The sequence below is a fragment of the Dinoponera quadriceps genome, unplaced genomic scaffold (assembly GCF_001313825.1).
Source record: "Dinoponera quadriceps isolate SergipeBrazil2010 unplaced genomic scaffold, ASM131382v1 scaffold343, whole genome shotgun sequence".
NCBI classification, from domain to species: Eukaryota; Metazoa; Arthropoda; class Insecta; order Hymenoptera; family Formicidae; genus Dinoponera; species Dinoponera quadriceps.
Genome location: NW_014554441.1, coordinates 300984 through 323617, shown reverse-complemented (window position 1 = coordinate 323617; position 22634 = coordinate 300984). Strand labels below are relative to the sequence as shown.

General features: G+C 48.8%; 1 protein-coding gene across 1 annotated transcript in view; it reads right to left on the bottom strand.

Annotated features, from left to right (window-relative positions):
• The window catches only part of LOC106748602, a 43182-nt gene that overhangs the window by 8757 nt on the left and 11791 nt on the right, over positions 1 to 22634 (bottom strand). The window contains exon 3 of the mRNA XM_014627298.1: positions 5338 to 5456. Within this exon, the coding sequence (XP_014482784.1) occupies positions 5338 to 5456 (119 nt within the window). The remainder of the gene's footprint in view (positions 1 to 5337; positions 5457 to 22634) is intronic.

Sequence of the window (22634 nt, the reverse complement as noted above, 5' to 3'; positions counted from 1 at the left end):
TCAGTTCTCAGCCGCTTTTCATCTTAACGTCTTCGCGACAGAAACCCTCCGGAAGATTGAGACCCTCCGGCGCACCCTCGATTTTATTCTTACCCCTTGTCCCGAGAGCTGTGTAGCGAGAGGGTAGCGAGGCATTGTGCATACGGACAAAAAGCGCTCGCGAGGAAGCGATCTTGCCGGTTGCTCTTGTAAGAGTTCGCGAAAGCTGTTTACGTTGCGTCGCTTCCGCGAGTGGAAGGGGACGAAGTCAGCCGGGGCACTTTTTCGTCTTTTTGCGATTTTCGTCGCGCAACGCGTCGTCTTTTGCATATCATTATCGCGTGCATCATTTAATATATATTATCTGTCGTAATTGTCGAGAGGGAAATTATTATTTCGCTCGATTAAGAGCGGAACGGAAAGGCGAGGGAGGGGACTTTTGACGACGCTCGAACTTTAGATGGTTGGCACGAGACTTCCGAGGACCGTCGTCGAACTCGCATTGTTAAGTTAATTGACGATCGTCGTTAGTTACGTGCCGTGTCTTTAGGCTATACCGCGATCCTCGTCGTAGCTGAACGAAGGGTAGATCGTGAAGGGACTGAATAGGGAAAGCAGGAGGGAGTTCCGCTCGACTGGTGATGGCCGATGTTGGGGGGTGCCTCTTCAAAGAAAGAAGACGAGAGGGAGAGAATGGAGCAAAGTAGATTCCATACTCTATAAGAGCGTCGTTCCACCAATTTTTCGACAATGTTCCGCCGAATTTCTGTCGAGTAGCGTTTTGTAACCCGCTTGTCGCGCGAACGATTTTGCACACTTAAATCGTAAAGAGGTGAGAGAGGTGAGTCAATCATTTTTCATTTATCTCAAAATAGAAAGATAACTTCAAAACGCGCTCTCGAAGCGAGCGGCGAAAGTAAAAATCGTATGCGCAAAGCCCGGAGATATCGGAGAAGCCTCCATCTAAAAACGTTCGAGGAGAGGGGAAGTCCTTCGCTCCACATAAAAATGGAAAAAGAAGGGCAAGAGGAAAGGCTGAGAGTTCACCGACGCTCGCGCACGATCGACTCGAGGGGCTTATTCCGGCAGAGATGCCGTCGCTCGAGGACCGGCGACGATCATTAAAAGTTTAAACGGCCTCCATTGAAGTGAACGACGCGGCGGCGGATCCGGCTCGAAATCCACCGTCTCGCTTTGACTTCCTCAGCTTCCTCACTCTGTCTCTCTCGTGAAGAAAGACCGTGCAAAAGGAAATCTGAACCGCCGAAGGAAGACACCAGCTAGACGTCTCCTGCTAACATTTACGCGACCATACGGGTGACAACATAGTGCTCGCTTTGATATTAACGATAACATCGACAACTTTACAGCGAGTATCAAATGTTCGTAATCGAATACTCGCGAAAGATGCTAGGAAAAGAATAAACCGAGCGAGATCGAAGGATAACTGAAAACATTACTGAAATTGTGTTTATGGATAAATATACCAGCAGTTGTTATTGTTGTTATTGTTATTATTATTATTATTATTAAATAAACAGGAGAATAGAAACTCCTCCTGGATACAAAATATAGATGAAATAATACACAGTAGGAAACCGTGTATTTTAAAGTTAAAATTTTCTTGCGTTGCCAACTTTCGATTATTACTTCAATATAAAATTAACATACAGCTGATATATTACCATTTTCATGGCGTTTTCATATGTTCTATGCCAATGTTTATACCAATTTAGTAAATTAACATTTTTTATGTATCATTAAAAATAAAATATTGTTTCGAGTTCTTTTAACACAATTGCTTCAGTTAATTTAACATATTACGTTTGTTATCTCAACATTTTGTGTTCGAAATCGATTAACAAAGATGTTAATTTTATTGAAAATTATTAGTGACATTTTATACATTAAAATTTATAGATATAAATTGTGTCAATCTTACCCGTAGTAAAACAATGTTATCATCTTAAAATTTAAGCAACACAAAATACATATATCTAAACATAATGTAGTTGAAGTTTGAGGTGATCTTTGAATGAAAATTAAAAAAAATTTTTTTTTCAACTTTAACCTTAGTAAAAAACAAAGATATACAAAAAAAAATAATACTGTGCAAAAGTGTCAATATTTTAGCTTAAATAAACAAAAAAAAACGGAAAAACTTGCGTGCGCGAACATTCGCTCAAATTAAAATTCCTGCCGAAAGCCCCGGTGGCTTGTGCAGACAAATGACAGTAGTTTTAAATTTCGTGGAACGATATACATTAGAAAAAAAATATTATGTTGAAAACAAATATTCAGAAGATCTCCATAATCGACAAAGTTCAAGCACGCGCATTCACTTAACTATATAGATAAAAAATTTTGCAGACGATCTCAGCTTTCTGTGCAAGCAAAGAATAGTATTTTGGTACTTTAACGAATGTACCAGAACAGAAAAAATAGTTGGTTAACTAGAGTCCGGAAACTCATTGCAAAGACTATGCACGTGCATCCGCGCAAATTAAAATTATATTATATTACATTTAACATTATAAATATGTCAATTTAATGAATATCAAATGTTAGTATTATGAATAAAATTTAAAGTAAAATAATATCAATATGTTGGTAGGAAATGTGTTAATTTCAATTTATTAACATTTTCATTTTGTGAACAAGTAACACACGACGAACGAGTTATTTCCACTTAAAATTTAGAATTTCTGGGACACGTCAAAAATGTAAAATATTTAACATTTTACTTTTTATCGCATACGTTTGGGGTTTCAAAAAAAAAATAACTGATTTCCACGATAAATACTTATTTTTTGTCGACGCTGCTTGGAATTTAATTGCAAAAAATAGAGTCTCGTGAGCAATAATTATTAGTGTCACGGGTTAGGGAGGATAATCGTGTCGGTAATTAGTTCGTGTCAGTAACGATAGCATTGGTACCCTCGCGAGGTATGGTTTATACATGTACGGGCTAATTTGTCGATAAATTGGCGTGTTCACCGTTGCTGCGTATTTGCCGCGCCGAATATAGTCCGATCGGCTGGGATTCGCTCCGGTAGTCCATTGCAGCGGATGGAAGGTCGAAGTCCGCGATGAAGATAAATGGGGGAGATTTCGCCGAGCGACGGATCGACGGTCGAACTGTCCTCACGTTTCAGCTCGCTCGTAAAAGGTTTTGTTGACCGAGCAATGACGTGGATCGAAATAAAGTAGCGATCGTCGCGGATCGACTCGATCCCGACGCAACTATCCCGGCGTTACAACCCGCGGTCGGGAAACTTTTGTTGACCAAGCAGCGATCGGAGATCAGACCGGCGTAAGGATCTTTCCCCGTGCTTCGAGACGATCCTTGCTCTAACTATTCCGATATTCCAACCAGCCCCGGGAAAGTTTTGTTTACCGAGCTGCAATCGGAGATCAGAATAAAGCGGCGGTCTTGGGCGGGATTCGAGAGACGACTTCGATATAACTATCTCGCTCGTTCGAAACGCGTGAGGTTTTCGTCGACGAAGCAACGATCGCAGATACGAGCGAAATATCGATCCTCGGGATCCCCGTTTCCCGCTATTTCGCGAGCAGCTCGGCGGTGGGAAGTCGCGCGAGGATTTTCGTTGGCCAAGCAACGCGATTGGAAATCAAGGATGAAATATCGATCCGTAGGAATGCGGAATCTCGGGAGAACCGCGAGCGTAAACTTAGCGACGGGATTTGTCAAAGGACACAGCTCGCGGGGGTAATATCGTTCGCGCGCGCTCCGCTTCGCCCGCCGTGCGGACCAACGCCAACTATACGCGTGTCCACGTGGATTGGGACGTAGGAATCGATTCGTGCTGCGAGGGCCGTTGTGCCGCGTGTTTGCTAAGACGCTCGGGTTCTCGCGGGAGAGCAGTTGCCGGCGGGAAGACCGGGAATACGGGCGGCCGTGGGATATTTAGGCAAGTTCGGTCGCCTCCGCAAACTCCGTTCGATCCTGCGGAGACGTCTATGCCTGGTGCGCCGCGCTAAGGATGCCCCGCGGCCGGCCCTGACCATATATTAATCGCCGTATGACTCTCACAGTTACGGAGGTACCCTAAGCATGGATTCCCTCGGTATTTCGGGAATAGATTCGAATTTCGAGGCAGCCGCAGAGAGACCGGTGAACATATCGAGAGAAAGGGAGAAGGAATGTGAGAAAGATATTCGCGCGCGTCTCATCCGGCGCGGGACCATTCCCCGTCGTGTAATATAGTATCGCCCGCGTGTTTTCCCTTTGATGCCGCTATATTATCGCACCGTAACGTTCCCCGAGAGCGAACTTCTCCGTATCGTTCGCGGGAAAAAAACCCGGGACGATTCTCGCGGAATCGACAAGTGCAACGTTCGATTCCCGACGTCGTCGTAAAACGCGCGATTTTATCGCGCTCACGCTGCTCCCGAAGCTTCCCGAGGACTCGTCTCCACCTCTTCGAGGATTTATCACGACTCTCGGCATTCGAGGAGGAAGACAATTCGAGGGGGTCGGGGGCGTCTTCCTTGCGCGCATGCTCGCGGCCGCGTGATCGAACCGATCGCTATAAATCGCGTTCTCCTTATCGGCTTCGACCGCCGGCGACCTTAACGGCGCCGAAATCTATGGACGCCGGAAAGTTAGACGAGCCCCAGTTTCCCCAAGTGATACGACCACCGAGAAGAGAGCGCTCACTCCTCTAACTCTCGTCCCGCGATACGGTATTCCGTCTCCGTACGTTATCCTCCTTACGTGTACGATTCTCGTGCTCGTTATCTCACCGGGCAGCAGGATGCGCATCCTGCAGACCCCGCCTCGAATGCTGCATCGTAAACGTGGGCTATCACACACACGATAATTACACCACGAATGAAGTGATAAGAAACTGTAATTATCTCGAAGCGATTATGCATAATAACCGGCAGCAGAACGCTCAGTAGAACGCTTTAGGTGGACGCGCGCATTGAAGAAATATTTCCTACGTTCCAGTAAATATTTACTAAGGAGTATTGAAGAATTCCCAGTTTATTTTATTCGGATTAAATAAACATTACTTGAGTGTAGCAATCGAAAGAAAAAGGTGCTCACTCAAATATTAATATACTAATATTTACTTAATCCAAATAAAATAATCTACTTTAATACTCATTAGTAAATATTTACTCGAACGTAATGTGGAGGTAATTTATTTTTAGCGTGGACGTTGTTAGTTTAACACGGCTATTGAAATTTAGAATTTAATTTAGTTAGATTTATAATTCAGTTTGGTTGGATTGTAGCAGTAAAGAGTAACGATCGAAACTGAAATTCATCCTTTCGCTTTTTCTTTCTGATCCTTCCTTATTTTCCCGTTTTCCTGACCGTTTGCTCACCTCCTTGTTCCAGCGACCTCCACGACCTTGCACCGACTCCGGCTCCACCAGAACGGCGTCAGGGTCCAGTAGGAACTACTCGCGCTTCTCGCCCAGCCTTCCTCGGGGAACAGGAGAACCTGCGACACAAACGGTGAGCGATTTGTTGAGTATCTCTCATTTCGACTCCCCATCGGAACCGTTTTTAATTAATATCGAGGAAAGAAGGCGAATTTAGTTTGATCTCGGAATTTCACGTTTCGCGCGTCACCATTATCTGGGAGCTCGCTGGAAGAGCTATAACGCTCTCGAATAAAGTGTACGGGAACGCGGGAGGGCTTCGTCCGGACTTTACCGCAGGATAGCGCGGCGTCTTCGACGAGTTCGAGGTTTTCCGGGGAAGATTTGTCGAGGTGGAATCCTCCGTGGAAGTAAAAGGAGAAGAAAAAGGTGGAGGAATAGGATGAGAAGCAGCGAGAGGAGGAGGAGGATGCCTTCCTGACGAGAACGTATTTCCCGCGAAAAAAAGCCCTCGACCTCCTTTCACCCTCGCGGCCCTCCCTCCTCGCCGCGGGTTTTCCGCCCCTCGCGGCTTTTCCAAACCTCGGCTATGTGACCGAAATATTGAAACTTCGTCGAACTATTTCTCCCTCACTCTCGCTCGTCCGACGGAAAAGGAAAAGAGCAGGTCTCACTTCGTCCTTCGCGGATGCCCCCACGCGATTCGGGCATCCGTCATGCTGAGGATTTTCTGTACCGCTAACGTGCGTTTCGCGAACGTGGATAGATCGCTCTTTAATCGGTACACATCTCTCACCGGGATACCGGGTATCGTTGTTCTTCTTCTTTCGCTCGACTGTCGGACGGAAAACGCGAACCTGCTCGTGTTGTGAGAGATTCGCCGAGATATTTCGCACGCCCGGATCGACATCGACCGCGTCTTGAACGCGAGAACGCATCACGATAGCCATCCTCTGTTGTACATATAACGTGGACGATCTATCGTCGGAAAATTAAAGATATTACACACGTAGACATTATTTTTTGCTGTCATTAATCGTATCGCGAAGATAATTTTGCGAAACAACGGATTATCGTGAGAAACCACCGTCCCGAAACATTCCGTGATACGACGGCGCCACGCAGCGAGGCGAATATCCTGCCCCGTTTTATCGGGGTACAAATCATTCCGTTTCTTCATTACTACCCCAGCTCCCGCGAGCAACCTCCCTTGGCAACGGGTTTCGTCAGCATCGCAGATATTCCGCGATAACCCTGCATTTCCATCGAAGTTGCGACGATACGTCGCAAATTGCTATCCGTCAGCAAGAATGCGCTTTCTTCCACCCTCGAGCTACGAGGTCGTCAGGAAGGGAAGGAAGGAGAGAGGAGAGGACCAGCATGCCAAAAGAGGAACACACAACGCGGTTGAGAGGCTGCGAAGGGCTGTGCAAGGGTTGGTTTCTCTCGACGATAGAATCTCTCTCTCTCTCTCTCTCTCTCTCTCTCTCTCTCAGCCTCGAGTTACCGCGAGATAGCTCGTTGCCAAAACTTCTTGATTTGCCGTTCCGGAACAACGGAACAGTCGACGGGGACAATTTACCCCACCCCCTCCTGAAGAGGAGAAGGAGGACGAAGGGGGGAGGGAGCGCGATTTTATCGGATCCCGTGGAATTGCATTCCAGCCACGTAAACGGGAATATCGAGATTCAGACGAGCCTCTCCCTCGACCTCCGCATCCCTCCGCCCTTAGTTCTAGGGTTCGAATCGAGGGTGACGCGACAAATTCGCGATTAACGTCCCCCTTTCCTCGCCTCTTCCTTTCTATTTGTTTTTTACATTTTTCAAAAGAATACATATTTCCATGCGCGAGTCGGCCCGAAATAAACGATGGTAATGCGTTACGTTACGGTGATACGGGCGGGCTTTAACAATGTATCACCCGAAATTTCAGTCTCGTATCGCGAATCCGACCGCGTTTTTCGAAATTCCACGCGTTAATTTATTTTTACGTAACATCGCTCGTATAGTCGCAACGATCCTGCGGAAACAACAGGGTGGCCAAACTAGGTGCGGCCGAGTGGGCGCGCAAGCGAGCGAGCCAGTTTCCAATCGCGGCAAAATCTACCCCGCGGCGATAAAGTATGCATAAAGCTGGAAATACAATTCGCGATGGACCTTCGGCGAGCGCCGGCGCGATTATTCGCTCGCTCGCCGATCAAACTCGCATGATTACGTTCGCGTTTCGCGGTGTCGGTTCCACCATGTTCTCTCTCTCTCTCTCTCTCTCCCCCCGTTTCTCCTCTTCTCTTTCTCCCTTTTTCGATTCGATGCCGCGGCCAACCAATCGAACGTGCTCCGCGGCCGAGTTTACTGGCCTTTAATAATGTTTCGCGAATCATCGGGTTGCATTACGGAGCGGCGCGGTGCGCTTTTGCGACACAGTCGCTGAATTTGCCGTCAGAATTTGGCGTTATTTAGTATTTTGCGCTGCGGTATATTATAACGATCCGCTGATGCTGCATTATGATTATATTTTGTTCCGGTTGCCATAATGTAATCCTTTGTCCTATCGCTGCGACGTGCTACGTATGTGGTCTGCCGTAATTCTGTCGCCGCACGTATAACTATTTAATTCTATCTATCCGAATGCAATTACTTAATTATTCTAGTTATGCCTCTCGCCGTGCTCATCGTCATTGTTCGGAAGTGGTTTACGCGTCGCCGTACGTTTCAACGCTGACTTAATCCGCTTTCGAAGTAAACGACTCATAATTAGTCTCGCCGAGAGAACGAGAGGGGGGGGGGGGCTGCTTTTAAATAGTGATCGAAGGCCCCCAGGGAGTTGCAAAAAGCGCAAAATCGTTGTAAATTACAGAAGCCCGAGTGCTTTGCGAGAGAGAGATGCATCGAAGTATCGACCGGAAGCGATTGGGGCTCAGCTCGGCTGCAACTTTGACGTCCCAACATCCTCGAGCCGGCGATTACGTGCCGTATCCGCGCCTCTCGACGCGTATCGCAAATCGAACCTCCCTTTCGACCCCCGATATATATATATATATATATCTCCGCCCGTTCGCTGGCGATTTTAATAAGCGAAGATCGCGTGTACCAACATCGAATCCCGCAATTTCCTAAGCCAGACTCGCTCTTCGGGCGCAACTTAGGGAGGACAAGGAAAATAAAAGCGCGCGACCGTGGGGAAGTTACGCGAATAAAGAAGCGACCGCGGATCGCGAGGGATGCGAGCGAGGGTCGAATATAAACAGCGGAAGGGACGGGAAGGAGAGCGAGATCCCAGCCGAAGTTTCCGCGCTCCTTGGCTCCGTCTATTTTTCTTTCCGCTCTTTTCTCCCGTCCCCCCTGTCTGCCGCTATTTTCGCCCGTGTATTTCGTAGTTTCTCGGGCACTATGCGACGCGCGTTCCAGCCTAAAGCCAGCAGCCGCCGACCGATCGATCGAACCATCCGTCAATCAATCGAAAATACCGGGCACGTCCACGATCTCCTCCCCTCCGTCTCTTTCTCCGCTGCGGAAGAACGAGCGGACAAATTGAACTAATTCTCGCGGCTCGGAAATGGTTAGAAAGCGCGGCGGCGTGCCTGTAATGGCTGCCCTTTCCTGTCGAACATGCAAATTTATCGGCGTTCGACACTGAAACGCCCGGAGGTGGACAATTTGTCCATTAACGATTCCAATTACCCAGCCGGTGGTTACGGTTCGCCGAGTAGAGATTTTTCCGTTGTCACACTGCGCTCCCGTGGGCGCGCGCGCGCGCGACCGATGGAAAAATAATAAACGCGAGCGGGCGATGTTTGCGCTTCGTACGCGTGGCACGGCGTAAGGAACTTTATTATTCCAGCGTCGCGCGGAGAGGGAACTACAAAACGTCGCGACTACTCTCCGGACTCATTGTTCCCGTCCCTTTAAAGTTAAAGAGGAAAAAAAATTGCCTTTGACGAATTTAATTTTCCCAGCCGCGCGATTAATTCCCGCCGAGTCCTCGCCGTGAAAAGTGAGTTAGAGCGCGCTGTTGCGGCCCCGCAGCCGTAAATTAATCTCGTCCTCGTGGACCCGCGGGCTCACGAGTTTATTGTCCGGCGCGGCTGTCGCGCGACAACGAGAAGCGGAACCGGCCGGCGACAATCGCGCCCGATATTGCGGATCGCGTTTATATCGCGCGACTCTCGCGTTTATATCGCGCTGAATGCCGCTGATTGAATAAGTGGATCTCACGCGCAGCTGCCGTCGTCGCCGTCGCCCGGTCTCCCCGGCTCTCTCATCGACAATTTACCCTCTCTCAAAGTGAAAGGAAGAGAGAGAAAGAGAGAGAGAGAGACCACCGAGAGCAACGGTTTCTTCCTCTCGCGCGACCGGTCGTCTATTTCCGCGCTCTACTTCCGCGTGTCGCGAGGCACGCTTAATTACGCCGCCGCCGGGAGCGATATTAGTGCTCGTTAGAATTTTGCGCGATTGATTTCTCCCGTGCGAGACCCTCGAGACGAAATGAAAAAGCTCGCAGTATCGTTAAAACATTTTGGATCGAGTTCGGTTACTCGTGAAATCCGAACATCGCCTCAGAGTTTTGCTCTAACGCGAACTGTTATGTTAAGGGAAAGATAGCGAAAGAGAGAGAGAAAGGGAGAGCTTTCAGATATATCGGGAGAAGGAAAAGTAAATAATGGCAATGGCTTGAGTTGGCAAGATGAGAAAGAAGAAACGGAAGGATAGGCAAGATAGGAATTGGTAAGGAGAGTATATGTGTGTGTGTGTGTGTGCGCGAGCGGAACCGAGGAGAGCGAGAGTAGATTGCCGAAAAACGAGCGATTAGATATAAGGGAATAGTAGTACAAATAGGATAGAAAATAAAAGAAAAATATCTAGGAACGAGAGTTCATCCAAAATCCAAACCGCACGGATTGATCAATTATATATGTATATATATTAACGTGTACACATATACATATATATTCTCGTTTTGCAGCGGCGGAATCGGATGTGCAGATATTAAGCTTTAATGAAGTCTTAACGTTCGTCAGGCCAAAATTCATTAGTCTTTCCGCTCATTCCTATTCTGTCTGGATATAATATGATGCGATGTGACGCGATATGATGCGATACGATACAATGCAATACAATATGACATGATACGTCAAGCTGTCAAAGTGGCAGATCAGCTGAGTAATGAAATCGTAACACGCGCATCCCAACGCGCACATCCAGACCCGATTAGAAAGACTGATGATTTCTGGTTTGGTAGATGCCACGGCTTTATCGAAGCTTAGTAATCAAGAGAAGAGCGTGACGTTCCACGTTGTCGGGTATCGGTTTGCGCGCCGGGAACCGTCAAGTGTCGGGGGTGAATCGTGCGGCCTCCGCTTTATCGCGCACGGCTCGCTGCCGTCGTTGGGCCCGCCTTAATTTCGGAAAATCCAATTCGGATGCGGCGCGACCACCGAAGCATAGCCGGTAGTTTCGCAGCGAGGGTATCGTCGCCGGTGAACGATAGCCCGCGTGCGAGCGTGTTGGCCGCGTTGCGCATAGGGGATGCCGGTTTACCCGATAATCCGGTAGTTCGGTCCATTGCTCCGCCATAATCCCGTCCCACCCACGCAGCATCCCTTCGGCTCTCTCGCGACAATAGCTCGACGTGCATTTCTTTGCGCGCAGTGTCTCTCAAACGAGGCGAGGTGAGCTTTCCGCCGCGAATTGCAAACGGGACTCTACCTTGCGGATAATCGTCCTCGGCAAATCTTTTCGTTTCTTTCATCTATTTCTTTTCTACATCTTCCCTTTTCTATTCTTTTTTCTCTTTCGTTCCTTCTCGCGTATCTTCAATTTCGTCCAGTAGCAGCTTTTCCGTCCGCTTTCTCGACATAATATGCTTGGCTATATCGGTATTTATGCCTCTCTTTGCGCGCGATGCAAATGGAATAGAAGATAATTCCTCGGCAGGGAATTATTTCACTTAAGCTCTGATCAGTAACGTCGAAGATAGCCCTCCTTAGCTTTGCGAGCAAAATGACCATCGATTTTTCATATGCGTGTCTTCGAGTCTTTCTTTCTTATTACCGTTGCGCATAGTAAAGTTATTATGTTCTAATCGATTATCCAGGCAGCGCGTGCGACGCGATAACACGAGAAGTTTCGCAGGGGTTGTTCGCAGTTATCGAAGGGCCGAAGCGCGCAGTGATCGCGCCCAATCCGGGGTAATGGACTGCGGACGTAAAATCGATAGTCCGACGATAAACGTCATTGTCCTTCGAGGAGAGCGATTTCGATGGCACGAGTGTCGCGCATCGATGCGACGCGACGCGACGTGACGTGGCGATTCGGTCCGTCTGCTTGTCAGGATGAAGCATCGCGCGGCTTTCTCCGTGACCGGGCGAATTGCGCCGCGGCGAGCACCCTAAATTTCGCCCGCGGGATTAGCGGATTGCGAGGCTGCGCGATCCGGTGCCGCTCTCGCGCAACTCGTACGTCTGCATTAAGTCCGAGTAACTGGAGCGCCTAATGATTAATCCGGTAATCCGTCAGGAGAAATCGGCCACACGTACGTCTGTAATCTTCCTACACGGCCGGACCGGGATATCCTCGGCGGATTATATCACGTCCCGGTTGAATCGAATTTTCCCGCCGCGGGCGGAGATAGAATTAAACGCGGCATCAAAATACGCGGATCACGATTGTTTCGTTGTAATTTCGGTTCTCTTCTCGTTTCGGGCGCTGATAAACACGAAACGTGCTACAAATCGTCGCGCTGCTGCGAGAGCGGCAAATACGCTGGAATTGTTCTCTCTCTCTATCTCGCGTGCGCGCACACGCTTTTCACATTTCCATTCTTGAACGATTATTTATCTCCAGTTCATCGGACGGAGCCGTTCCGACGATGAGGCGTTAAGATAATTTCGCAGTGATTCGGGCGGATTGTTTAATTCGGCAGAGGTGGATAATGTGTATTTCGCGAACGACATGTCGCTTTCGCGTCGAGTCCCATTAATTAGGGGGCGCGATTAACGTATTAACGCAATTATACTCGGTTCGTTACGCTACCATACGCATCGCGCGAGCGCGGGTCGCCAAATTTGTTCAACCTATTTCCTGCTCTTCGTCGAAATTCAGCGACGTGTATTAGCCAGGTTATTACGTGTGTCGTACACACGATATCATTTATTCATCCGCAGTTATTATAAAACCTTTCAGTAATATATTATTATCGGCGGTAGCCAATACGGCCGGAATTACCGTTCGATTTTTATATCTGCATTTCGCCGAATATACGCGAAAACACGTAACGTTGCATTCACGCTCTCTAAATTCCTTCGAGAGAAATTTCACTAAAAAAAAAAAAAACAGAATGACAGCCGAGTCACTCGAGCTCGAATGATTTTTCACTCGTATAGAGTGAACGTTTTCGGTCTAAATCGTCGGGCGAATATTTTCATTTTCTCGTTTCGAGTAAATTTTCGCTTGTTTTCAGTGGGATTTAACTCCAAAATATTTGAAGAGTATTCCCTGAATTTTTTTAAATTGAAATTTTACTCCAAAAGCAGAACGACAGTCGAGTCACTCGAATCCGAGTGACTTCTCATTCACACAGAGTGCATTCTTCTAATCTGAATCATCGAGTGAATATTACTATCCGAGAGTTCAAGAGTGGATTTGATTATGCGCCATCGTGACGGGAACAAGATCATTTCAACCAATTGAAACGTTCGTATGAATTAAGAATCCGCTCTAAGTTTGAACGAAAATACATGCACTTTCGCGGCTCCAAGTGACAATATTTTTACCATCGCTTCCAGTGGAATGTTCGCTCGATTCCATTGACATTTCCCTTGATATTCTTCAAAAATACAGAAAGCAAAGTACACCGAACAGCGTCGGTACAACTCACGTGTGCGCCTGCCGGCGAGGCTCGCGTTCGAAATCGCACAAAGCCAGGAAGGATTAAGGGGGTCGTGGGAGGAGGAAGCGACCCACCTGCGGGAAACCTTTGGCATCTCCGAAAACCCGCCGCCGTAAATGCGCTCTCGGCGATCTCGGATCGCAACGGACGGTGAAACCCCACGTCGATATATCGCCGCGGCGTAGCGTCCAAGCATCCATAGGACACCCGATATCGCACTTGCCGTGATTCGCCCTCGTTTCTCGTAATTTGAGGCGTACGGCGAACCGTTTCCCAGTTGCGAGCGACCGCGACGTTGATGAAGCGTGCGAAGTGCGCAAACGAGAACGGCATCAATGAAAAGCACGTTGATGAACGGTGCACGACGCACTAATGAACGAACTAATGAATCGTAGGATCTCTTCCCTTGTAATTCGACGAAATTACCTATAAATGCAATTCTCTCAATTCTTTGTACGGAAGGGGACGAATTATAAGCTTTCGCTCGCGACGCAATCCCGTGACGGATTTCCGGAACGTATTGAAGGAGGAATACTCGCGGCTGCGACGTTGACTTCGTTAACTTCAACCTCGAGGAGAACAACGTCTCGCCGTCGGGTCCTTTGATACTCACCGTCGACTCCGATCAGTCGCGAACGTCGCGAACGTCGATATCGTGCGCGGCCAACGCGAGCAGATCGGAAGGTCCATTTGTCACGGGATGCTGTCTCTGGAGAGCGAGATAATCCGCAAGATGTAAGTAGGAGGAAGAGGGAGTTAAAGAGAGAGAGAGAGAGAGAAGGGGAGAAACGGCGAGAGATGCCACGCTACCATGATTACCAATGTCGAGTCGAGTTTGCAGTTCGGGCTTGTGTCGGTGGTTCAAATTACCGATGTCTGCGAGCTTGTCGCAGGCATGCGAACATCGTCGCGTCACTTAGCGAGATCATGCGACTCCGGCAAGTTTCGTGGACGTGTCGACCGGGCGGCGACTCCGTCGAATGCATGCAAATAACGTCGATGTCCCGACAAAGGAGAATATGATTCCGCCTGTGCCGCTAAGCTCTCTACCACCTGTACCGATTCCCCCTCTCCCTCCTCTCGTTCTCTGTCTATCCCGAAGACACGCACGTAGCTGGTATCGCGATTCGGCTTTGGCCAAGGAATTAGACGGCACGAAGCAACAATGGAAACTCTCGTACACTCCATCGGAGTTTATGTATCTATTGTAGGCGGGTCCGGGAACTTACTCGACTGAGGACACCTCGGAGGAATGCGGAGGTTAACAAGAAGCGCCGACGGCCTGGCGCGATATAAAGCGATACAGAAATATACCGCGTCGTGTAAGAAATAGAACACGAATAAGAAAATACAGATGAGGGTGCGAGACGCGAGCGCGGATTCTTTCACGAAGAACTCTTATCACGTCTTCGTGTTCCTTTCAGGGCTCTCGGATTACGTCGCCTCGACGTTATCCCGCGCGGCTCCGGGTTTTATCGGCCGTTTCGTTCTGTTCCTTCGTGCGGGCAGGTGACCCGCGCCTCGAAGACAAAGTACCGAGGGAATTTTCCGGGTTAGCCGTTCGGGAAAACGCCAGCGGTACGATGAAGCTGCGGGCGGGGAGAGAAAGAGAGACGGCGCGATGCCGGCCGATAAATATATATCAAGATTAAATCCGGCTTCCCGCGAAATCCCAGAAATCGCGCTCGTCGATCCGCGGCATTGTGATTTACACCTGCTTTAGCGGCTACTTAATTAGACGCTCGCGTCCGGCGGGGTATGAGCGCTCGCGAAAAACACCGGCGATTCATCATCGGGGGCTAAGAAGTATTAATGTTTTTCGTTGTTTCCTTTTTATTCGAGAAATATCACGATAAAGAAATTATCGGCGAGGTACACATGTACCCACGGTCAGTTTCCCTGCGAGCCGGAGGAAACACATTTCGTAGGGTTTCACGCGACCCTTTTCTTCCATCCCCTTCGTCTGAGAGTCGCGAGCACACTGAGGGGATAGAAAGAGAGAGAGAGAGAGAGAGAAAGAGATAATGCCGAGACTAACCGATTCGACGACGTTCGAACACGCTATCTTTCACGGGCGAATCGCCGACTCTAAATTAACTTCTCGTCGTCTAGCTTATCGATAGAATGACAAGCGAAACGCAGCCCGCATCTCTCGGGCGAGACGGCTTTATCGGCTTTCCAAATCGGACTCCCTCGATTTAATGCACTCTCCGGGCTATAGACATCCCAGGGAGCTACTTTCACGAGAAACTCACCCTCTTTCCACCTCTTCTCTCTTCTCCTACTCCCCCTCTCTCTCTCTCCCTCTCTCAATCCAGAGCGGCTTCCTGACAGAAATCCGAAGATTTCCACGGCATCGATTTCAATCAATCCCGTTGCCAGCCCGCCCGGCTCCCTTTCCCCCTCTTTTCCAGCCATCGCGAAGTTTCCCATTTACGTCTTGAGAAATTACCGTTTCTCGGGCGCTCATTTGCACCCGGGCGAATTTACTCTCTCTCTCTCTCTCGCCGGTGTTATCAACGATACGACGGAGATACGGCTAACGCGCGCAATAAAATCGACAATAGCGCGCCGTTAATGAAACGCTTTGTAGGAATCCTCGTTAATTGGACCGTACCTGATATTAACGCGACCCCTTTGTCGATATTTTCATGCCGACCTGGTAATCACACTCGCGTTACACACTTTTGCGTGTAATTAAAAATTAATTCACTGAGCTTGTTCCCAACGTCGGCGAACGACGATCCGAAAAATCTCCGATAATTCGAGACCGAATTGAGCGGGCTCGGGGCGAGGCTGCCCATCGGATTGGTGGGAATTGTCGCCCGCGGGTTTCTCCGTTATTGTCGCGAGGCAATTTTTCCGGGGGAGTATGACAGATACGTCCGGTTGATCGGGTGAAAAAGCACGTCGCGGGGCAATTAACAGCGTGCGCTCGCGCTACATCCAGTCGTCGTTATCCGTGAAATGCGCACTTTGGCCATACGCTCGGTCGAGTTTAACGACCTATTAAAACCGTGGCAATCGAGTTTGACCGGTTCCGTCTCGGCGCGCGGCCGAGCGTGTCGAACAATAGCCCCTTGTGCGCGCGAAAACGGAAGCTAGGACGGGAAAATGATTGTTATCCCCCGGGAGATTTCGTACGACTAGATGGAAAAGCTTCGTGTGCGCGGTTGTTAACTTGAGAATTAGAAATGATGAACACGAAAGAAAAAGTTTGGTTGAATTAACCAGACAGCGAGTAAACCAAACGCGTTTTCGGCCGAAGAAAATCGAATTTCTGATTCTTATTCCAGAAATCCTGTTTCCTTCAACCAAAACGCGCTCAGTTTACTCACCGTCCAATAAATTCAACCAAACTTTTTTCCGTGAATGGAAATGAAAAGTAAACGCAAATGTTGCCCTTCGCAGGCGAGGAGGAACTTGAGCCGATATTCGCGCGCGTCACAATCGCTGAACTTTCTGCGTCTCACCTTCCATCTCTTTGCGAATTAGAAATTGAATGAAATGAAAATGAAAATAAGTGTGAAAATCTCGCTCTTTGTATGCGAAAAGAGATTCGGATCGATATTCGCGCGCCATGATCGCTGAACTTTCCGTGTTTCATCCCTCCTTTCCTCGCGAATTCTCTGGAAGTGACAGACATAATTCGTTAATGCGGCGAGCTTGCGAATTAGAAATGATATTAAATGAAAATCAAAATAAGTGAAACATCGCTCTTCGTACGCGAAGCGAGACTTGAATCGACATTCCTGTGTTACGATCGCTGAACTTTCCGCACTTTGTCCTCCATTTCTCATCAACCCTTATTTAAGTAACGGATATAAATCGTTAACGCGACGAGCTTGAGAATTAAAAACGATATTAAACATTAAACTGAAGCGAAAGTGTCGCTCTTCGCACGTAAATGGGGATAGATCGAAGTTCGCGCATCACGATCGCTGAACTTTCCGCGCTCCATCCTTCATCTCTTGCCGAGTCCTCGTAAGGTAAAGAACATAAATTGTCAGCCTAACTCGCGAGCTGTCTCGCGACGCCTCCTCACACCCGCTTTCTGCATACGAGGGTCGCGTTCTCGATGGTGCCTCGTAAATTAAAGGACACAATGGCCGTCGTGAAAACGTCGCGGTCCCTCTTCAAACAGGAAACCTGAGGATAAAACATGAGGACGAGATCGAGAGGATCGAGCCGGCCGGCGGAAAACGGAGAAAGATGGATCAGCCTGAGACACCGGACCATCGGCGATAAATCCGCGATAACGCGGACGGTGCGATTAATTGTTCAAGCGCGTCTTCGATATGCAAGATATCCCGAGAGGATCCGCCGTTTCTTAGTTTCATTGAAATCCGCGGCGTGCCGTTCCCGTGGCGGGAAAGAAAGAGAGGACGCTTCCAGCGAGCGGCTGAGGAGCTTAAACGAGGGAGACTCTCGTTAGTAGCAAGTGGCGCCGATTAAAAACGCTCGCCGCGATACATCGGCAAACATGCGACGGTGCTTTCCTCCAAACCGCATTCTCCTTTCCGCCCCCTTGCTATTTTTGCTTTTCAAGTGTTTCTCCGTTTCTTCTTTCGTTCTCCGAAAGTATCTCATAGAACTTCCTTTCCGGGAGGATTTCTTTATTTTGAGTTCTCGCAAAAATTAGATTCGCCAATTTTCGCACGGGAGAGAAAAGACGAGCCACGTCGCGCGCGAGGAAGTGAAATTATCCCGAGTTCCTTCGTAAACAAGGGAGGGCTTGCAATCGCAACCCTCGTTTGCCCTCCTCGCGATCCTCGCTCGCGCAATTTATCAGTACTGTTTGGATAAATTTGTCATCCGGCGGCGGCGTATAATTCTCGATGTCGCGGGCTCTTCGAGTCACAGAAAGACGGCGATGTTTATGTGCGAACTCATCCCGAACAGGCTCGCGCACTGCCGCGCGCCCTTTGCCCTGCTAGACGCCTGGTAATATCTGGTGATATCACCGCGCGGTTCCCTCCTCACGCCCGGCGAGTAAGTGGAGCTACACCCGCGCCTACTTTCCCTCGACGTTTTGCATAATTCGAGCGGAGAAATGGAATCCGTGGCGTGGCAGAAAACTCGCGGCATACAGAGCGTTCTGATTAAGGCTAACGATACGTCCGCCGGTTGCGGCATATAATAACGTAATACGTAATAATATTAAAGCGCGCGTATTTCTCGCGAGATTATTCGCCGGCTCTCGGAGACGCGATATATCCCGCGGTAAACTCGAAGTCTGTAACCTTTCCCGCGGTAAAATATTGAGTTCCACCGTTGAAACGGTATTAAGTCACTATCGAATATATGTTTGCGTTTGTGGTATCCACAACATACAGGGTTTACCGAAAGTATGGAAACAGCGGAATATCTTGAAAACGAAATTGACAAAAACATTATTTATTGACAAAAGTTGTAGGGCTTGGAGGAGGACATAAGTTGACGGTCTTAACTGCGCTCTATAGGCAATAATTCAAGGTCATTTCAAGGTCAACTTCATCTTTGCAATCATATAATTGTTTTAACACAAGTCCACTCCTCTGCATATAAAAGTACTAGGGTAAGATAATCGAAGAAAGAATACTTTTTGAGATATTTTACTTTTTGTTCGGATATTTTTCAGTATAAAAGACATGAAATATCTCATAAAGTATTCACTTTTCTATAATCACCTTAATATTTTTGTACGTAGAATGGCAGGTGGAATCGAACTCCGACTGTTAACTCCTACGAAATACATAGCTCTGAAAAACATGTACGGAACTCATATGTATGTGTTGTATTATTAGTATGACATTCATGTTTGATTGTGTAGTAAGCATCGTCCATATTGCATTCATCTACCACTTTTACATTACTTATGTTACGCATCATGTGTGCTTACTTCTCATATATAATATATATTTTTCAGGATCCATTTTTAATACAATATATAAGGAAGTTAATAATCTAATAACATACAGAAGTCTGTAACTGAGTCCTCCTTCCGATCTTGTTGATGTTCCACTGACTACATTCGGCTTAATCCTGATAAATCCATTTTTACCAGGCAAGGCATTATAAACAGCTTTAATGCTATTGCCTCACCTATTATTGGTCACTCTTGGCTAACTTTATCTCTTTTGCATCTCTAATTACATGCGTTGTCCAATAAAGCTATTATTATTATTATTATATACCGATTCGTTATCGGCGAGGAAACTTTTCCCGACGGTCTGCCCTGAAAACGCCTCCGCGATTCTTCACCCCGAGTTCCCGAGGCCGCGAAGGGGAAGCGATGGGCATCTCGGCCGTAAATTCGGGAACCCGCGATCGCGAGGAAATCGAAGGAGAAATTCTGTGAGAATCGCGACGCGATTTATTCGCGGCCACTCGATACAGCCGGTGTTACGGGCGCGCGCACGGTCAGATATTTTCCTCGCGCTCGATCGGAGCTCCGAAGCGTAACGAGCTGCAAACCTACGGAGACCCAGCGACTCCGTTTGCGGCTTCTCGACGCTAAACCGACATAAATTCCGACCTGCAGCCACCACCGCCGGTTAAATCCATCCCCGGGGATCGATCAGCGATGCAATCGCAATAAAAGGTTATTGTTGCATACCGAGAGTTATAGCAGCTACCACATTGGCGCTCTGCTTGCTGGAAAACACCATCGCGAACGTCGCGAAATCGCATTTTTTCCACGAATCCGTTAAAATTAGAGAGAATCTCTCTCTCTCTCTTTTCATTTATTTCTTCCACTCTCCTTCCCCTCTGCCGTACGCCATCCGCGAATACGCCATGCGAGGAAGCGCGAGGGAGAAAACTCAATAATTCGATACGTGGCGAAGAATCCGTTTCCGCAGCGCGAGCAATCGGCGTGAAAGCTCATTATCGTCCCCTTCCCCTCCGCTCTTCGCGAAGACAATAGTGGATCCCGCGATTAGGGGGACTTAGGCAACGCGCGGTATTCACCGTATCGTCACGAGCCATTACGTTATTATTACAATGCCATGCAGCGGCAGTTTGTCCGTATTACCTTAATGGCGCGATCGTATCTCTTCTCTCTTCGAAGAGCCCCATGTGCCATATGGCGAAATGCGTGAAAGTATCGCGTGCACCAGTTACGTGCGATAAACGCGGCTACGCGTTCGCAACGAGCACGAGGCCAAAATCTGAAGTGCTCCGAGTCATTAGTGCGATTTCGTAAACAAGGACTCCGGAAGCGAGTCGCCCTCTGCGCGTTTAGACTCGAGCGAACGGGGTCGTCTCTTCGTCGTTTAATCAAATCTTCGAAAGATCCGGAGAAAAGAAATCCATATTTTTTCCACCAGTCAACGCATACATGTTTCAATTGCCGGTGGACGAAACGCAGCTAAGAAGCCGGATGGAAATAACCGCCGGATGAAAAATGAAATTCTCAAGCGCGACTACTCCGAATCGGCCGGTCGATCGATCTGTCCATCCATCCATGGTAAAAGAGACGCGAAACGTTCAATTAGACGCTCGAGGAATACCCGAAACGAGGAACATTTCTCATCTCATATGAAGGCATGACGTGTGAAGCCACGATGCTCGCGCGCGCTTTTATCTCGTGATGGGCGATATCGGGGCGGTACGGAAACACGAGAGAAGCTCGCTCGGTTACGGACGGACGGACGGACGTCGTTCGCCCGCCTACATCTCGGACGCATCGCGCGACCGGTGTGTAGTCGCGTCCTGCGACCTACATCAACGGGCGGAGTACAGAGCGAGGATACATTATTACTGCCATCGGAAAGCGAAGCTCCGATGGTGCGACGGCCGGAGGGTGTTTCAGGGTCGGTTGCCATGGCGATACGCTGGGACTGCCACGGGGTGCAGCCTGGAATATCCACCCTCTTGCCTCTTTTCCGCGATTCCCTCTCGTCCCCCTCTCTTACGGCCGCCCTCCTCGTGCCCCTCTTCTCTCTTTCTCTCGACCACGTTCACTCGCTCGCTCGTACTCTTCCTCGGTGTTCCTCCCGCCGCCAGCCTCTCCGGCTCGCGTTTTTCTCCCCCGTATACATACGTATTCACTCGGCCACCCTCCCCGTCCGACCGCTCGTCCCTTCCTCACCGTTGTTCGTCGGCCCTTTCGCCTCTTTTGTTCCCAGGCTGACTCCCTTCCAACGGAGGCAACGGTGGCTGGCTGGATAGCTCACTGGCTCACTGGTCTCTCTCTCTTCTTTTCTGCAGCGCGATTTTTCTAATCGCGACGCGTCCACCCCATGCTTTTATTTCGTCACGGTGATTTTCATCCGCCCCCCCACGATATACCTCCTCCGTCGCGTGATATTGTGTCGCTGCGATAACGATCGATAGCGCGTGATAACGGCGAATAGCCCGCGGAAACGTGACTGTCGAGCTGACGGAAGCGTCCCGAGGACGTGTCCGTCGCGGATCGCGCCAATCGCCATTTCAAGTTCGAGTTTGCGAGCGGCCGGACAGGAGGGCAGACAGACTCGTTAAACAGTCCCCGCTTCGTGTCCGGTAGCGCGCGGAGGAAATCTCGCCGGTTCATTTCAATAGCGGCGGACGAAAATCGATATCGCAAGGAGAAGTTTCGCTTTCTGACAATCCGCAAGATGTGCCCGGCCGGTGGAGGGGAGAAGGGTCAGTTTCGGAGGACTTGCTGCGTCGGGACGGTCTCACATCGAATATCGATAAACTTGCACCGTTATATCCGTATAATCATATAAATGTGTATACGCGTATCCACTCTCGTCGGGGGAAGAGGATAAAGGATACACCGAATCATAATGAGCGTGCCGGAATCCCGGACGCTTGTTAAAAAGCAATTACTCTCTCGTGCGAAGAGCTATTTGCGAGCGCGAGGAGAGAGAGAGAGAGAGGGAGGGAGACTACTTTACGAAAATCGCTCGCTTTGCGCTAATTTGAATTACTCGTCGCGCTCGGCCGGCTCTCAAAGGCCGCGGGAAACTCGTTTGTCGCGCGCGATTCGCGTTTATTCCCAACGCGGGAATTTCCCGGGGGTTGAGCGGAACGGGAGGCAAGAAGAAGCTGGAAGAAAGCTGAGAAGAAGAAAAAGGGGGGGAGAAGGAAGAAGAGAGCGACGCAGCGGGAAAAGAGTGTCGGCGAAGATATATGACGACGTCGTCGTCGTCGAGGGTAAATTGTAACCGCGTCGTTCCTCCGAATGCGCCCGCATGACCGGCGGCTGTGCCGCATTCGCGAAATAATTCCGTTCCGTTCAGGATAATTTCGGCCGCGGAGATTTTAATAGCGATCCTCGTATGCATATATGCATTCCCCCTCTCTCTCTCTCTCTTTCTCTCTATCATTTTCCTCGAATCCGTATCCCCGGTATTCGCGTATTTAACGGCTAATTCTATCACCGGGCGCGCTTTTAATAGCGATTCATTCAATTCCGCGCACGAGATTTCGCGCGGAA